We start from the raw sequence: 16,587 nt of genomic DNA on the forward strand, positions 1-16,587 counted from the left end.
TGGCCACCTCCACACTCAACAGCAGAGCTGAGTGTTGTATCAGAGCCCGTCTGGCCTAAAACACCTCCCACCTGGCTCTGTACAGCAAAAGCGTGCTGACCCCCAGGCTAGACCGGCCTCTCTGATCCAGAGTATTCACCAAGCGAGGCCCTGGAGAGAGGGGATCCCCTGGAAGGCCCGAAGGGAATCAGGGTTCAGCACCAGGACTATTTCTGAGCCGAGAATTACTTTTTAAAGTCTAAATCTGCTTTGTGCAACCAGACTTTGTGTCCTCTGGGAAAAGCAAAAAGTATGGCAATATCACAGAATCACCAAAGTGAACTACTTAAGACGAGAATCATGGACTGTGTTTAGAAACTCTTCACTTAAAAAGTGATTCTGGGGCTGCTTGAAAGAAACCACGCTTGCTCCAAAACAGATGCCTGTGAGTGACCTCTCTCCTTGATGGGAGCAGAGCAGACACAGTCAGGGGCCGGCAATGCCGAGGGGTGAAGCGGCTCGGCAGGTAACCGCGTGTGCGTGCATCCTGACACCATGCTGTATGCACTCCGCACACACCTGTCTGAAGGCAGGTGTAACATTCCTGTGAAAAGCGAGACCCAGCCGCCTCCACAGCCCCTCACCAAGGAAGTCATTCCTTCTGACCGACTCCACGGCTATCTCTCCTTTGAAAACAAACGAACCAACAATAACCCAGGCTCCCCTCTGTCTTCTCCTTAATTGTATTTGGAACTTCAAAATGAGTATTTTGATTAAAAACAAACGAAAGCAATGGTAGTTTTAGAAGAAAAAAAAAACTCATCTTGAAACCATATAATTTTGACTTTGATCACACAGTATCAGTGTCAATACTGGGTCTGCTTATTTTTTCACAAACTCAGAGAAAGCAAAAATAAACAACCCTGACTCACAGGACATCCCCAGAATCACATGTGGTTTTGCTGCTTCTCAACCACCCCCAGCAAGAGTCTGATGTTTCCGGGGAGTAGAATGATTTCTATGCTCTCAAATGATGAGAACTAACTCATACTCCTCAAGACACCTACACACCTTCTCAAAAGCTTTTTCTTGTATCTCAACTTTTTACTCGTAACTTCAGAGTCCTCGCCGCCTGGCTGTCCTCTCCTACAATCTTATGATCCGTTGTACCTTTACAAAACATACCCTGAAAGAAGCCGGCTTCCTTGTGTACACGGGGAAGCAAGACAAATCAAGTCAGTAACTGCTTCCCTCTTGATATTAACAGCCATGTCATCTTTAAAGACACAAAACCACTTTCTCAAAATTGAAACTGAGAGTCTATTCAACGCCTAGAAGAGGCGCTCTCACGCTGACTATTAATGAGGACTATTAAAGAAATTTGGCTCATGTCAACACACCGGATAGAGGTGGCTCTAAAGCCCCCTGCGACTGGATCCTTCGATCAAAGTTCTAAAATCAACAACTCTGATAAATAAATAGGTGCAGCTGCCATGGAAAATACATTTCAGAGGCTCTTCAAAAACTCAAACATACAATTACCATACGATCCAGCAGTTCCCATTCTAGGTATTTATCTTCAGAGAATAAAAACACTAACTCAAAAAGACACACACCCTTTTGTTCACAGCAGCATTAACAGCCACAACAGGGAAACACCCCAAGTGCTGGTGGATGGATGGATGAAGATGTGCTGTGTATACACACACACACCTGCTGTGTAACAGTGTAGGATTCACCACCCACAGACATGGGAGAACCGTGGACAGGAAGGAGCTGCGGACACAGAGGCCAACTGTAAGTTACACGGGGACTTTCACCTCCAACACCCCCATGGTGTTCTTCAAGGGTCAACCGTAAGTAAGTGTCAACCACCTTGAGATATGAATGTGTCTATGTCATTGCTGGACTCAAAAGCTGGTTTCAACTTTCATGTGAGCTAACAATATTTTAAAAACCAGATAACTTCAGGCTGAGAAGCTGCCACCCAGCACTGGTTACTTGATTTCACCCCCCTCTACCGCCCACGTTGATTCTCCCCTGGCTGTATGCCAAGCCACGTTATATATCCACGTTATATACAGAAAGGGTTATATCATTTCGATCTCGTGGTTTCCAAACCTCCAAGTCCTGTACTAAAAGGGAATACTTGGCAGTTAAACCAACTTCTCATTCATAAAACAGAACAGAAGAGTTAACCTGTCAGTCTCTGTGGTGACAGCGATTAGGCTTAACGCCAAGAGCCTGGAAACAGGGAACAAGAGGAGCCTTGCTCCCGCCACCCCCCCCCACCAACAACCCCGTGGGGTCCCGTGGAGGCCGAGGTCAGGGGGCGACCGGCCGTCCTTTACTCTCCCACCTCGCATGGTACCACCGTCTGTGCGAACACTGCGCTGAGTCTCAGTCCTGCCGCCCCCGTCTGACATGTGACAGGAAGAGATACAAAACCCTCACCCTGTTACCAACATGAAACAATCAAAATCGTGGGCACGCCTCCTAACATCCCATGTCTCGTTAACTACTTGACTTGAGGGTTTAATTAGAACCAGAGATTGTCCCTGTTAAGGCTCTGATCCCTGTAGACTCCCAGAAATTGCTATGACGACAGCTATCAGCAGGATCGGTCCTGCAGGCTGGAGTGAGAAGGTTGCTGTCGAAAGCGGACCTTCACTCGAGCTGCCAGCCCCGGGGAAGCGAGGGGCTTCCAGACACAGGACGCGTTTCAGGCTCCACGGCCTTCACCCCCGACCCAGACGGAGCCAAATGTTTAATTTTCAAAAGCAAACTTTGTGGCTCCTGACCACACCCACCCAGGATGAAGCAGGTCCCAGGAGAAAAGGCACCGGGACTCTCATCAGACTGCCGTAAACCACTTAAGGCACACGCTAGACAGGACCGTCCACTCTAACCCCTGGCGTGGGAGCCCCAGTTCTACGTGGGGCCAGGAGAACGTGCACACACTGGGGCTCAGACACGAGACGAGTGTGGCCCCCGGGTAAGGGTGACATGGATGTGAAGTCTTCACATTTGAAAAAGTTAAAACTACTCACTCCTCTGCCCCCACCCCCTCCCAATAGGCAAAGGATACATTAAGAAAGTCAACAGAACACTGAATGCAAACAGGCAACTGTAACTTGTGAAAACAGTTTTCATGTTTTAAAATTAAAACAGTGATTCCATTTTCTACCCTCTCTTCACGCAGATTTACTAAGGGTTGATTAAGAACAGGTGAAGGGGCACCTGGTCTTCACGTTTGTTTAGATGAATTTGCTCCCATCTATCAAAACTTTAGGTCCACTGTAGCCCTTGCATTTACCCTTGTTCACAGCAAGTGCACAGCCTCAAATGATTCACGAGAACAGCATCGATACACGTACGTCCATGTGGGTATAGGCACACACGCATGGGGCAGGGAGTGAGCAAATGAGGCAAAACACAGAAAATGGTGAGCCCACGGGTAAAGGGTACATGCACTTTCTCTGCACTGTCTCCCAACATCCCCGTAAGCCTGAAATCACATTTAAAAAAAAAAAAAAATTCAAGTCTACAACCCAAAAAGAAGTGAGGCGAGATGTGAGTCTTAACACGGAAAGTTCTCCAAGATGTGACGTCAAGTGAAAAAGACAAACCCAAGGACGTTTATGGAGTATGGCTCCACGCTGAAGGGCACGAGCAGAGAGAAAAACACCTGGGATGGCCCACGTCAGATCGTGAACGTTCCCTCTGGGGAAGGAAACGGGGTCTGAGGGGAGCAGGCGACAGACGCTTTCCTGCTTCGCTCAGCGTCCTTGTCAGATTCACAGCGTCTATGGGTTGCCTGTGTTTGAGACGGGGGTTACATTACCTTTTCTGCAGTGGTAACGTCAATAAAATACATTCACTTATGGGGAAAACACTTATATAACGTGGCTCTCCCCTAAAGGATGCGCCCAGACACACGCCCCTGTGGGAAGGCGGGTGTGCAGGCAGACGGGAGCAGGACACCTGCCATCTGTCCCCAGGCCTGAGGCCAGGCTAGCATCTAAAGGCAGAGCCGGGGACGCTGAGCCGGGAGCACCTGGGCCCAAGGCCACAGTGCCCCCTGCTGAGAAGCACGCCACCGCAGCTCAGACAGCAGGCGTTACAGGAGACGTTCACGCCATAAATAACCACAACCCCTTTAAAGAAGGGAGGGCTGTTCACATGGATGTGAAAACACATCCAAGATGTATCATAAAATTAAAAAAGGAACCTCAGTGGTAGAACCGTAAGACAGAGTCCACTAGTCCACTGATGTATTTAAAAGACGTGCATATCTGCACAGTTTCTGGAAGGAAAAACGGTTAGCAGCAGTTCTCAGAGAAGGAGGTGGTGGGATGGGGGAGGCGGGACTTTTATCTTCTTTTTTCCTTTGAGACGTTTAAAGATGTTACAGAAAAAACAGACAATTTTTTTTGCCGACCGAATATTTTATGTTTTCCTGTTATTTAAAATTTTTAACTGTTAAAATACTTACTAAAAAGAAATTACGAACACCCGAAGACAATTTTAAATTAAGACTGAATAGGAACTAAGTCTAACTATAAGAACCTAAAATACAGTAGCGGACAGTTAGATGAATTTAGCATTAGCGGACAGCTATTTCCCATCCTGTTCCACAAAACCACAAAGTTACAGGAAAACAGCACAGGATGGCACTGGAAGCCCCCGGAGGGCACCCTGGCCCCTGAGAGTCCAGTTTGGGAAGCGGGACGGGGCCTGGGCAGGTGCCGGGTGCTGCTGCTGCTGCTCTGGGGACCACAACCCCGAGAACCACGGGCACGGGAGAGGACACCACAGAGGGTGGAAAGGAAGAGGGAGACTGCACCGCCACAAGGACCTCGAGTGGGCTTGCTGGTCAACGCTGCCCGGAGGCCCAGTTATCCGAGTGTCCCTACACACCCTCGCAGGGGAGCGAGGAGGGGCGTCCCCTGGGAGCAGAGGACGGAGTGCGGAGGTCAGGGGGGCTCCTACTGCGGGGACTCGGGCTGGTGCAGGGCGGCTGGGAGCGTCCAGGACGCGAGGGCCCGTCACACAGGAGATGCCAACCGACATCCGCTGGTTTCAAATGGAAATCCTTCCAGTCGCGCCCTTGGGCGCACATTTCATGGACTGTTTGCTACTGTGCGGCTTCACACGTCCTCTTGTCCTGCGGGCACTTCCTACGGAGACCCTGCTGGGACCCCCTGCGCCCCAGTCTCCTGGCTACTTAACCTCCCTGGATTTAGGTTCCAATTTCTGCACTTTCAGCACTTATGCAGTAAGCGGCCCCTGGCTGCCTCTGTACAAAGGAGCTCTGGGCTTCCCTGACAGGCACAGGGCCAGGACCCATCACCTGTCTCACGTTCTTATTGGAGGACTTTACACGCACCTCTTTGGAAGAAGCACGCTTCCTCCCAGGTCCCTGCTTCGACTGAAAATGCTCATGAGATGGAAAACATGTGGTCTGTTGAGGTGTTTCCTCAGTCATTTTCCTCCTGAATCTGTTGTTAGTAGCTGACTCTTTGTGACCCCATGGACTGTAGCCCGCCAGGCTCCTCTGTCCGTGGGATTCTCCAGGCAAGAATACTGGAGTGGGTTGCCATGCCTTCCTTTAGGGGATATTCCCGACCCAGGGACTGAACTCCCATCTCCTGCACTGGCAGGCAGGTTCTTTACCGATGAGCCACCGTTAGTTTGGACTTAAAATCCAGCTGCCAACCCTACACCGTAACAGTGATAAGGTCTAGACGTCATTAGATTGCTAATAACCTTTTCTCAAATGTCATACTTGTGGAATGGTGATCAACAACATATTTGAATTCACAAAAAAACAAAGTAATGATAATATAGTTCTTAAAAGCAATTGCTTTTATAGGATTAATTCATCAGGCAATTCAAAGAGCATAAAAACAGAAATCATTAACTTATTAATAAAATAGACTGGAAAAAGAGCTGCACTGCCTAAATTTAAAACTTTTTCTATTTCTGAGTAAAGAAATATATTCATCTTTTAAACCTCTGTTTCATACTTAAAATCATCAAAAACTAAACACACATATGGTTAGTCTGTAAGAGTCACTGTGTGTATGTTAAAATTCTCCAGAAACATTTACTCTTTTGGGTAACAGACATTTAAATGTCTGCTGTGCTTGGTGGCAAAAATACCCCCCCCACGATCGATGTTTTGAACAGGAGATGGTTCATTTCCCAATGACTCCACGAGTAGCGCTTCACTTAGTTTTAGAAAAACAAATCAGGGCTCTGGTGCGGTTCTAAAATTAACCCTGTGTTAAGAATGTGCAAAGGTGGACCAACTCCTCAGAAGGGCCTCAGCCCAGCTTATTGTGAAAGAAACATGCCAAGGGTGAGGACGGGCTTTTCTGGAAGGTTCTGTGCTCTGGCCCGTGGACCTGTCTTTGCAACAGCACCCGCTCCCGCTGAGCATGATCCAGGGATGGGGCCACAAAGGATGTGTTCCAGCTCTCCTGCAGTGAGCACTGTCCTGCCTGACTCACACCTGCCACACACAGGCCCGGCTCTGGCCAAGGGGCGCGGGGCGCTGAGCCCCGCGAGCTAAGATCCCTCCCGGAGCTCACAGGCCAGTGACTTCTACAGCAGGGTGACGGGAGGTAAGGCACCCCGACCCTGACAAGCGACCCCGACACTCCTGCGAGCTGGGCCCACCGCGGCCCCGCAGACACTCCCAAGGGGGCTGCCAGCCTCCTACCAGCTGCGTGGGAGGAGGTTCTCAACCTGTAGCGGACTTGCAGGGCAGGAAAGAAGGGCGCTCCCGGGGGCCCTGGGGAGTACGTCACTCTAACCCCAATCCACTTACCCCCACAGAACAAGATGAAAGGCGTGTGAGATTTTACGCTCACATGCCCCTTGTGGTTTTTACCACAGCCATCCTTACAGATATTGAAAAAATTTTTGAAATGGTTAGAGTACTGAAAAAAGAAGTTACTAACTTTTAATTCCAATAGAAGCCACGGCACACCTTATGCACAGAATTGAAGGCTTCTGCTAAGGGCAGCCAACCCTGCAGAGCTGTGTTAAGAGCAGCATGTGGAAACAAAAGGGTCAAGACAGCTTTTAAAGTTTGTAGACGATCAACCACAGAACCTGAGTCCGCCCACCGGGACCGTGGCTTCCTAGACCAGGTCCAGTGAGTGAGTGTGAATGTGTGTGTGTATACACAGCTTCTTCAGTTCAAAGGCTACGCGGTCTCTGTCACAATGATTCCGTATATGTGTGTTTTCCTAGAGCAGGTGTGTGTGAACCTAGAGTGGGATGTGTGTGTGTACCTTCTTCAGCCTGCAGGCTACACGGGCTCTACACGGGCTCTGTCACAATGATTCTGTGTGTGTGTGTGTGTGTGTGTGTGTGTGTGTGTGTGTGTGTGTGTGTGTGTGTGTGTGTGTGTGTGTGTGTGTGTGTGTGTGTGTCTTTATAACCTAGAGCGAGTATGTGTGTGTGTACCTTCAGCCTGCAGGCTACACGGGTTCTGTCAAGTTCTTAGAGTGTGTGTGTGTTGTGTGTGTGTAACCCACAGCAGGGTGTGAGTGAGTGTGTACCTTCTTCAGCCCGCAGGCTACGTGGGCTTTGTCACAGTGACTCAAGTCTGTCCCCAGAGCTGGAAAGCAGACACAGCTCATCAGCGTGAACAAACCATGGCTGCGTTCCAATAAAACTTTATGAAACAGAAATTAGAGTTTCTTATATTTTCATGGCTCATGAAGTATTATTCCTCTTGATTTTCTCAAACATCAGAAGATGTGAAAACCATTCTCAGTTTACAGGCCACGTCGCACAGGCTGCACAGGGTCTGGCCCACGGGCCCAGGCCTTGTCTGCAGCACCAGAGCCAGGCGCAGAGCAGGGCCCAGCGTCTGCCACGCAGGAGGCTGCCTGGTGGAGGCAGCCAGCAACGGTGAGGAGAACAAACTGCGAGGAACTGAGAAATGGCGCTGATTCCTGCTCTGCCTGAACCCCACAAGCTCTCTGGACTCGATTTGCCTGTGAAGTGGAGCCTTCTATCGGCGACTATCAGATCTCGTCTACCCCCGAACCTCTACAGCCCTTCCTGACACCGAGCTCAGAGGCCCATGTCTGAGAGGTCAGCTCTGCAAACGTGCTCACACGAGCTCCAGGGGGAGGCCGAGGGCAGGGAGGGTCAGAGCACCCAAGCAAAGTATGTGTTGGACAAACACCGGCAAGGGACCGCTGCTGGGCAAAGGGGACCCCGACTCCAGCCTGTCCCCCTCCCTGTGATCCAGGGCCCGAGACCAAGCCCACGGGACCCACCACAGCAAGATGGCCAAGCAGTGTCTCAGGAACAGAGCTCCCCACGCCATCACTGCGTCCCGTTCCGTATTAGTCCACTGAGGGTGGGCCGAGGAACACACGCACAGTAGAGACGGCCTCAGTCCTGCCCACGGGGGCGGGTAGCGGGTGGGCCCCGGAGTCCACGAGGCGCAGGAGGGGCGGGCAGACAGGGGAGGCCCAGCCGGACTCGGAGGCACCTGCTGATGGAGGCGATGGTGGAGCAACCCGCCTGGCGACCGGGGATGCCTGTCCCGTGTAAGAATGGATGGGAGGTGGATGGGAGCTGTCAGAGGGCAGGAAGCAAGGGGACCAGTAAGAAAGCTGTGGCGGGTGAGAAGTCATCAGGACCCACTGGGAGGCAAGGCTTACATCCGAGAAGACGCAGCAGGAGCCTAGAAGTGGTGGCTCGCCAGAGCCGGGGAAAGCGTCGGGAAGGAAGCCATCTACGCAGACGCCCAGGTGTGCGAGCCAGGGGTCAGGCAGGCCGCAGGACGACCACCACCCAGGGGTCAGGCAGGCCGCAGGACGACCACCACCCAGGGGTCAGGCAGGCCGCAGGACGACCACCACCCAGGGGTCAGGCAGGCCGCAGGACGACCACCTGAGCGGCACGGTCCAGGGGCAAGAACGGCGTAAAAACAAAACAGAAACGAGCACCCACGCTGAACGGACCCCCTACTCTGAAATAAAGACCCCAACAGCTGCCTGTTTCAGAGAGACCCCCCAAAGTCTTTATCAGTCGTTGATACCCTCGCTGAAAAGCATTTCTGGTTATTTAGATGGCTTAGGACACTAAGAACCATGACTTCTAATCAACACTGCTCACACTTTGAAATTTCAAACGGATTCCTAACATGAGACCCAGTGTGTAAGATGCATAAAAGTAGAAACTAAAGATATACCAGCCACGACCTACCTGGGGGGGGGCAATGTTTAAACCAAGTAAACGCGGCGGGCCAGCCTGCAGGCAGCCGATGGGACAGAGACAGCTGTGCTGACTTCAGAGGCCGACACCCCAGGCTTCAGGTCAACAGAGGAGGGGCCAGTGCGCTCTCTCCAGAGCTCCCACAGACACACGCCTGCTCTGTCGAGAGCAGGGCCTGTGGAAGCCCCCAGGCTCAGGCCGGCCAGCCCGCCTTCTGGGGCAGAACCGTGGTGGTGAGCCCCCCCGCCGCCAGGCCCCTCCAAGAGCATCACTCACCTTTCCCGTTCACGGCCAGCCCCGTGGCCATGGCTGCCGTCACAGGGCCGGACCCCTGCGGCACCAGTGGGTGTATCCGGGGCCGGCTCCCCATCCGAGCCCGCTCCGCCCCGGGGCCCAAGAGGGCCCCGACCGGCTTCTCGGCTGCTGCCTCCGGGGCCGCCGTGTCCTCCGGCCCCTGCTCCACAGGGTCCGGCTTCTCGGGGCTCTCGTCCTGAAAGCCGTCCACTGCGGTCCTGCTCTTGATGGGGCTCTTGGGCACGAGGATCTTGATGCCCGACCGGGCCAGGTCCATGTTCTTGCGGGTGGCCAGGCCCGGCGCAGGGCTCTTTCGGAACTTCTGGCTGGCGGCAAACAGCGGGCTGCTCTTGGCCTCGTGCTCCTTGCCCACCACTAGGGTTTTGGGGGTGGCCTTGGAGAAGCTGCTGTTGGTGGATCTGGAGATCTGTTTCCGGGCATTGTTCGGGGAGGTCCGGTTGGTTCTGGTGAAGGTGCCCTCCTTTTGCTTCTCGGTGTGGCGCCGGTTGAAGTCGTGGATGTACTCCTCGCAGTTCACCAGGTGCTGCTCGGGCTCCCAGGTGTCGTCCTCGCTGTCATAGCCTTTCCACCGAACCAGATACTCCGTCTTCCCTTTCTTGTTTTTCCTTTTGTCAACGATCCTTTCAACCTGTTTAGAGAGGAAAAGAGAAAAGTATCAATGCATCATCTGAAAAACAAACTGTGAGGGTAACTAATAATAATGGAACATCAGTTCAGTTCAGTTGCTCAGTCATGTCCAACTCTTTGCAACCCCATGGGGGACCCTTTGGACCCCCATGCCAGGCCTCCCTACCCATCACCAACTCCTGGAGTTTACTCAAATTCACATCCATTGAGTTGGTGATGTCATCCAACCATCTCATCCTCTGTCATCCCCTTCTCCTCCCACCTTCAATCTTTCCCAGCATCAGGGTCTTTTCCAATGAGCCAGTTCTTCACATCAGGTGGCCAAAGTACTGGGGTTTCAGCTTCAACATCAGTCCTTCCAATGAATATTCAGGACTGATTTCCTTTAGGATGGACTGGATGGACCTCCTTGCAGTCCAAAGGACTCTCAAGAGTCTTCTCAAACACCACAGTTCAAAAGTATCAATTCTTTGGCACTCAGCTTTCTTTATAGTACAGCTCTCACACCCATACATGACTACTAGAAAAATCATAGCATTGACTAAACAGACCTTTGTTGGCAAAGTAATGTCTCTGCTTTTTAATATGCTATCTAGGTTGCTCGTAACTTTTCTTCCAAGGAGAATTGGAACATTAAAAACGATAAAAACTGTTCACAGGTGATGTAAATGGTTGTCCCCTCCGGAGCCAACCCATCTAGAAACAGAACACTCAAGGTTTTAATGGTTTTCCTGAGATTAAGTCAAAGTGCTAAAATTTTAGGCTCAGAATATATGAACGTGCATTACATTGGTCATATTTCTGGCGTGATTCAAAGGGGTCTCTCTTTTTACTTTTTACAATGACCCCTGACTGCCTGAGCCAGTTTTCATAGTCAAAACCGGACAGTGCTGGGCACCGCCAGCCCTCTGCCTGGTCATCATGGTACCAACAGCAGGCGCTCCAGAAACAGCACAGCTGTAGTCTGTGCCAGGTGGTCCACACCAACCCACTGAGGAAACAGGGTCTGTACTGCACGTATTACTCAGAAGCACTAGGTTAAAATCAAAAAGGTCAACAGAGGACCTAACGCTTTCTTGGTAATCAGGTTATCTACCTTTCAAACTGGGTTTTAACTAGTTTTACGCCAACACCTTTAAAGGAAGATGCTGTTAACCTTTGAATTTCACAATCAACACATCCCACAACAATTCATACACCTTTGCCATGAAACATATTGCTATTACCATTACCATGACAAATTCTACCACCTTAATTAATGTCCTACATGTTAGTAGGGGACTGCCTATGACTCATGTAAACAAAATATATTTAACATAAATGTCTCCCAAGTTACCAGGGAAATACTTACAATCTGCTGTTATCTCTCTGGTCAACACAGACACCACCAGCCCACTTCCCCAGTGGCAGCAGGCACCTCATCCCTTGTAGGCAGAGGCCTCAGCCACACAGTCCACTACTCTTTAATTAAGGACATAGGTCTGAGTCACCATCAAGGTCTTTGGCAAAGTCACAGGTTAGGCCAGATGACACAATGGTATACTGGTTCTCCAGCATTCCCAAACATCAAAAGCTGAGTGCAGCTGGGGTTACCTCCCCCAGCATCTCCCCCATTGTCAAGATACCCCCCAAACCCCCCAGTGTATCTACCTGGGGCATAGAGAGTCAAAGCCTGAAAAACTACATGAACTTTGGCCACCTGACACAAAGAGCTGACTCACTGGAAGGGACCCTGACGCTGGTAAAGACTGAGGGCAGGAGAAGGGGACGACAGAGGTTGAGATGGTTGGATGGCATCACCAACTGGATGGACAGGAGTTTGAGCAAGCTCTGGGACTTGGTGGTGGACAGGGGGGCCTGGCGTGCTGCAGTCTAGGGGGTCGCAAAGACTCAGACACGACTGAGCAGCTGAATAACTACTACAGCCAAGCCTGAAGTTAAATACACATTACTGCTTCTGTGCAACAAAGATGAAGGGTGAAGCAAGGTCCTGTTTCAGCAGAAGGTCGACTTCAGGCCCAGCAGATGACCCCCCATCACACCAGCCTCAGGCCTGCTCAGTGGGCCCACAGGGTCTGGACGGCAGTGCGTGGAGCTTTCAAAGTGGCTTTTCTCCGACTCGTTTGCTCATGAAGAGTTGTACTTAAGGGCGTAAATATTTCCATTCAAAACACGTATTTCCGGAAAATTCCGCGCAAATCAATTTCATGGCAGAAATAACTTAAAAAGTTTTAAATACAAGGGACTAAAGAGATTATTTTGTAAAAGCAAACTAGTATTTTTTTCTGTATCAACTTCTACCCCAGAAGCATGAGGGAGGCTGAACCAGGGGAGCTTGTTTCCCTCCCGCCCGTTCCCCTCAAGGTGAGGCGGGGTCTCGTCAGGAAGGGCAGGCCTCCTCCGTCCCCGTGTCACGGATGCTCCCTCCGGGACGATCAAGGTCCACAGGAGCCCCCCAGCCGTTCCCTGAGGGCCTGGGCAGCGCTGTGCGCGCGCGGCGGTCAGACACTGCTCGGACCCGGGACGGAGTTGGTGGCAAGAGGCGCAGCCAGGAGACCGGAGCTTGTGAGGGGCCGCGTGGGCCTCCAACCACGGCACTCCGCCACTGCAGCACTGAGACAACATGACTCCCCTCATGGACATCAGAGCCAGGGCTTATCATTTCCACGCGTTCCCTAAAACCGCTTTTGGTTTCCTTCAACTACTCAAAAACCGGAAGGGCCCCAGCGCGTGACTCAGCAGCAAACAGGAAACCGCGGGGGTCCTGAGCGCGCATGTGCAGCTCTAACTCTCGCGGGAATACGGCGCTCAGGGTGCAATCTCGCGCGGCTCCACCAACTCTCGCGTGGGGGTGGTACGTGTGGACAGCGCGTGCAGCTGACAGGGACACAGAGATGGGCCGCGCCGGGCGCGAGACACAGGGTGGGCCAGTCAGGCCACCACCGCTTCGGGCCCCTCACACCAACTTCACACCAAACCGGGACATGTCCCCCCCTTCAAGGACAAACGTCCTCCCCCCTCTGAAAGCTTGAAGGTAAAGTGTTGTTCATTTCTTCTCTGGCTGAAATCATCTCCCACCAGAAGGCACATCACCTGGATTCAACATGACTTGACTAGAAGCCCGAAGTTATTTCAGAGCACTTTTGTGGTGAGGGAGGAACACCTGATCACAAGACAACGCATAAAGAAATCTTTCTTTGGGTTTTCAGTCCCTTCCTCTTGAAATCCACCTCATAACTGGTTCTGATAGCTAGTATCGACGCACTGTCTTTCTTAAAAGCGTTAATATATACCAAGTATCCACTTCTAGTTACAGAATTTCAATGCAAAAAATTTATAAAACAAATTCTTCAGTGCAGAGGTTCTTTTTGTTAGGATTTCCTTCTAAAACTCAATCTACAAAATCAAAATGTAAAAGAAGTAAAACCAAACCTTCCTTAACACAGCAAAGTCCTCTGACAGTTTACAGAGCAGCAGAATTAATCAAAAAGGGTCATTCCAAAACCCAGCCCACTTTCACCGACCTCAGAGCACACAACAATCAGGGCCCAGGAATGAGTTGGGATGGGCTGAGGGTTGGCACAAGACAGAAAGAAAACAAAGGTTCTCCGACCGCCTGTGGCACGTGGAATCTTAGTTCCCAGACCAGGGAGGGAACCTACACCCCCTGCGTTGTTAGTACAGAAGTCTTAACCACTGGACTGCCAGGGAGTCTCTATATGAAGCTTTCACAGCAAAAGTAAGACATCATCTTTGTGACTTGGAGGTAGGCAAAGGTGTTTTAAGTCACAAAAAGCAATAACAGGTTAGAAAATTGGTAAGCCAGACTTCATCAGAAAACAATGTTGAGAAAATGTATAAACAAGCCACAGATTGGGAGATAATATCCAGAAAAAATATCTCCAAAGACTGGTCCCTAAGACTACTAAAGAATTCCTTGAGTTCAATAATGAAAAGACCAAAACGTAATTTAAAAGTGGGCAAAAGATTTAAGCATACATTCCCAAAAGAAGGTACCTGAATGGCCAGCAAAACACATTAAGAAGGGATGAACCCTCATGGTTCATGAGGAAATGCAAACAGACAATGCCATACCACTACATACCTATTAAAATGGCTAAAAAGAAAAAAGCACCAAGAAGGTACAACTGGAAGATTCATACACACATTGTCAGCAGGATTTTAAAACGGCACACCCATTTTGGTAAAAGGTCTGTCAGCATTTTATAAAACTAAACAAATACCCACCCTATGACGCAGCAATTTCAATCATTACTTACCCAAAAGGAATGAAAACATACATCTACAAAAAGACTTGTACAAAACTATTTATAGAAACTGTGTTCATAATGGACCCAAACTAGAAATAGTCCACGTTTGCAAGTCACTGGACAAACGAGTATGTACAATAAGCTCAGCAAAAAGAAATCAACTAGTGATACACACATGGGTGAGTCCCAAAACCTTACAATGAATGAGAAAAACCTTCCCTAAAAGACTACTCATTGCAAGATTCTATTTAAATGAAAATTCCTGAACAAGCCAACTCCCCCCCACCCCACCCCCACCCCCCTCCCCCCACCCCCCGCCCCTATGACTGAACAAAACAAAGGTTCTTAGGGAACTGACTGGGAAGGGGCATCAGCTAGCCTCCTGCCTGGGGTGATACTTTCTAGCTCAGTGAGACTCTGGACTGCACAGGTATTTGCCTTTGTTGACGTCAGCTGTGCAGTATTTAGGACAATAGTATACTATAACTATAGTTTACTAGACTATGACTATCACTTTAATGGCAGAAAGTGAAAAGGAACTAAAGAGCCTTTTGATGAGGGTGAAGGAGGAGAGTGAAAGAGCCAGCTTAAAACTAAATATTAAAAAAACTAAGATCATGGCATCCAGCCCCATTACTTCATGCAAATAGAGGAGGAAAAGGTAGAAGTAGTGATATATTTCCTCTTCTTGGGCTCACTAAGAATAGTGACTGCAGCCATGAGATCAGAAGACATTTGCTTCTTGGCAGGAAAGCTATGACAAACCTAGACAGTGTATTGAAAAGCAGAGACATTGCCGACAAAGGTCCATATAGTCAAGGCTATGGTACAGATGGTGAAAACGCTGGACCATAAAGAAGGCAGAGTGCCAAAGAATTGAAGCCTTTGAACTATGGTGCTGGAGAAGACTACTGAGAGTCCCTCGGACAGAAAGGAGATCAAACCAGTCAATCTTAAGGGAGATCAACCCTGAATACTCGTTGGAAGGACTGATGCTGAAGTTCAAACTCCAGTATTTTCATCATCTGATGTGAATAGCTGACTCACTGGAAAAAGTCCCTGGTGCTGGGAAAGATTTGAGGGCAGATGGAGAAAAGGACGTCAGAGGATGAGATGGGTGGATGGTATCACCCATGCACTGAACATGAACTTGGGCGAACTTCGGGAGATGGTGAGGGACAGAGAGGCCTGGCATGCTGCAGTCCATGGGGTCACAAAGAGTCAGACACGACTGGGCAACTGAACAACAACAGTACTATTTAAGTGTTTATAGTATAGTATTTAAGACTGATAGAAAAATTTACATCAATAGAAAAAAGCCATAAACATGGAATTCAAGTTAATCAACTGCGTGCTAAATGAAGTTTATTAGTGGGGAGTGTTCTGATGTGGAAACTTAAGAAGTGCTGATGGATAGATGGCAGGATGACAAGCAGAATGCTCAGGGAACAGTCTGCAGTGGGCCTGTGAGTGCTCACTGTAAAATCTTTTCAACTCAGGTGTTTAAAATTTCCGTAATTAAAACATGTTGAATAAAAAAAGTCAATATTCATTCTTGATTTTAAAGATACAGAAATAAAGGAAACTACAAGAACTGTTAGGAAAAACGAGCAAGTTCAGTAGTTGTAGAATTAAAAAAAAATCAATGAAGGTCAAAAAGTTTTTAAATTAGGTATTTTTATGCAATAGTATTAAATAAAACTGAAAACTTGAAATCTCCCTTTACAATATAACCAAAAAGCAAAATATCAGAAATACATTTAATAAAACATCTAAAATATCTATGCTGAAAATGACAAAACATGGCTGAGAGAAACCACCTATAAATTGAAAGATACACCATGTTTACAAATCAGCACTCGGTATTTGTCAATTTCTCCTAAATTGATACACAGATACAACAGAATCCCAATCAAAAATCCCAAAGCTCTTTTATATAAATTGACAAATTAAAATTTTGTATGTCAAACTTAAGAATCTAGAATAGCCAAAACATCCTTGAAACAGAAGCACAAAATTGAAGGGCTTATATTACCTAAATTTAAGAGTTACCATAGGGGCTAAAATTAAGACAACAAGAGTAAACGCCAATGAGGATCAAGACAACTGGAACTTTCATACATGCTGCTGTTTAATGCTAATGCAC

The 16,587-nt window shown here is 49.1% G+C and overlaps 1 protein-coding gene across 17 annotated transcripts in view; it reads right to left on the reverse strand.

Moving 5' to 3' along the window:
- Positions 1–16,587, reverse strand: part of CDYL (chromodomain Y like) — a 148,881-nt gene that overhangs the window by 25,669 nt on the left and 106,625 nt on the right. For 9 of the 17 annotated variants that reach the window (XM_081521187.1, XM_081521196.1, XM_081521188.1 and 6 more), the window contains one exon: positions 9,505–10,171. In XM_081521187.1, the coding sequence (XP_081377313.1) occupies positions 9,505–10,171 (667 nt within the window). Of the gene's footprint in view, positions 1–9,504; positions 10,172–10,432; positions 12,878–14,450; positions 14,710–14,799; positions 14,868–16,587 lie in introns of those variants that run through there. The other 8 variants (XM_081521199.1, XM_081521200.1, XM_081521192.1 and 5 more) reach the window with 8 other exon arrangements.

Source organism: Giraffa tippelskirchi, chromosome 8 (genome assembly GCF_054371585.1).
Source record: "Giraffa tippelskirchi isolate mGirTip1 chromosome 8, T2T-mGirTip1v1.2.pri, whole genome shotgun sequence".
In the NCBI taxonomy this organism is placed as follows: Eukaryota; Metazoa; Chordata; class Mammalia; order Artiodactyla; family Giraffidae; genus Giraffa; species Giraffa tippelskirchi.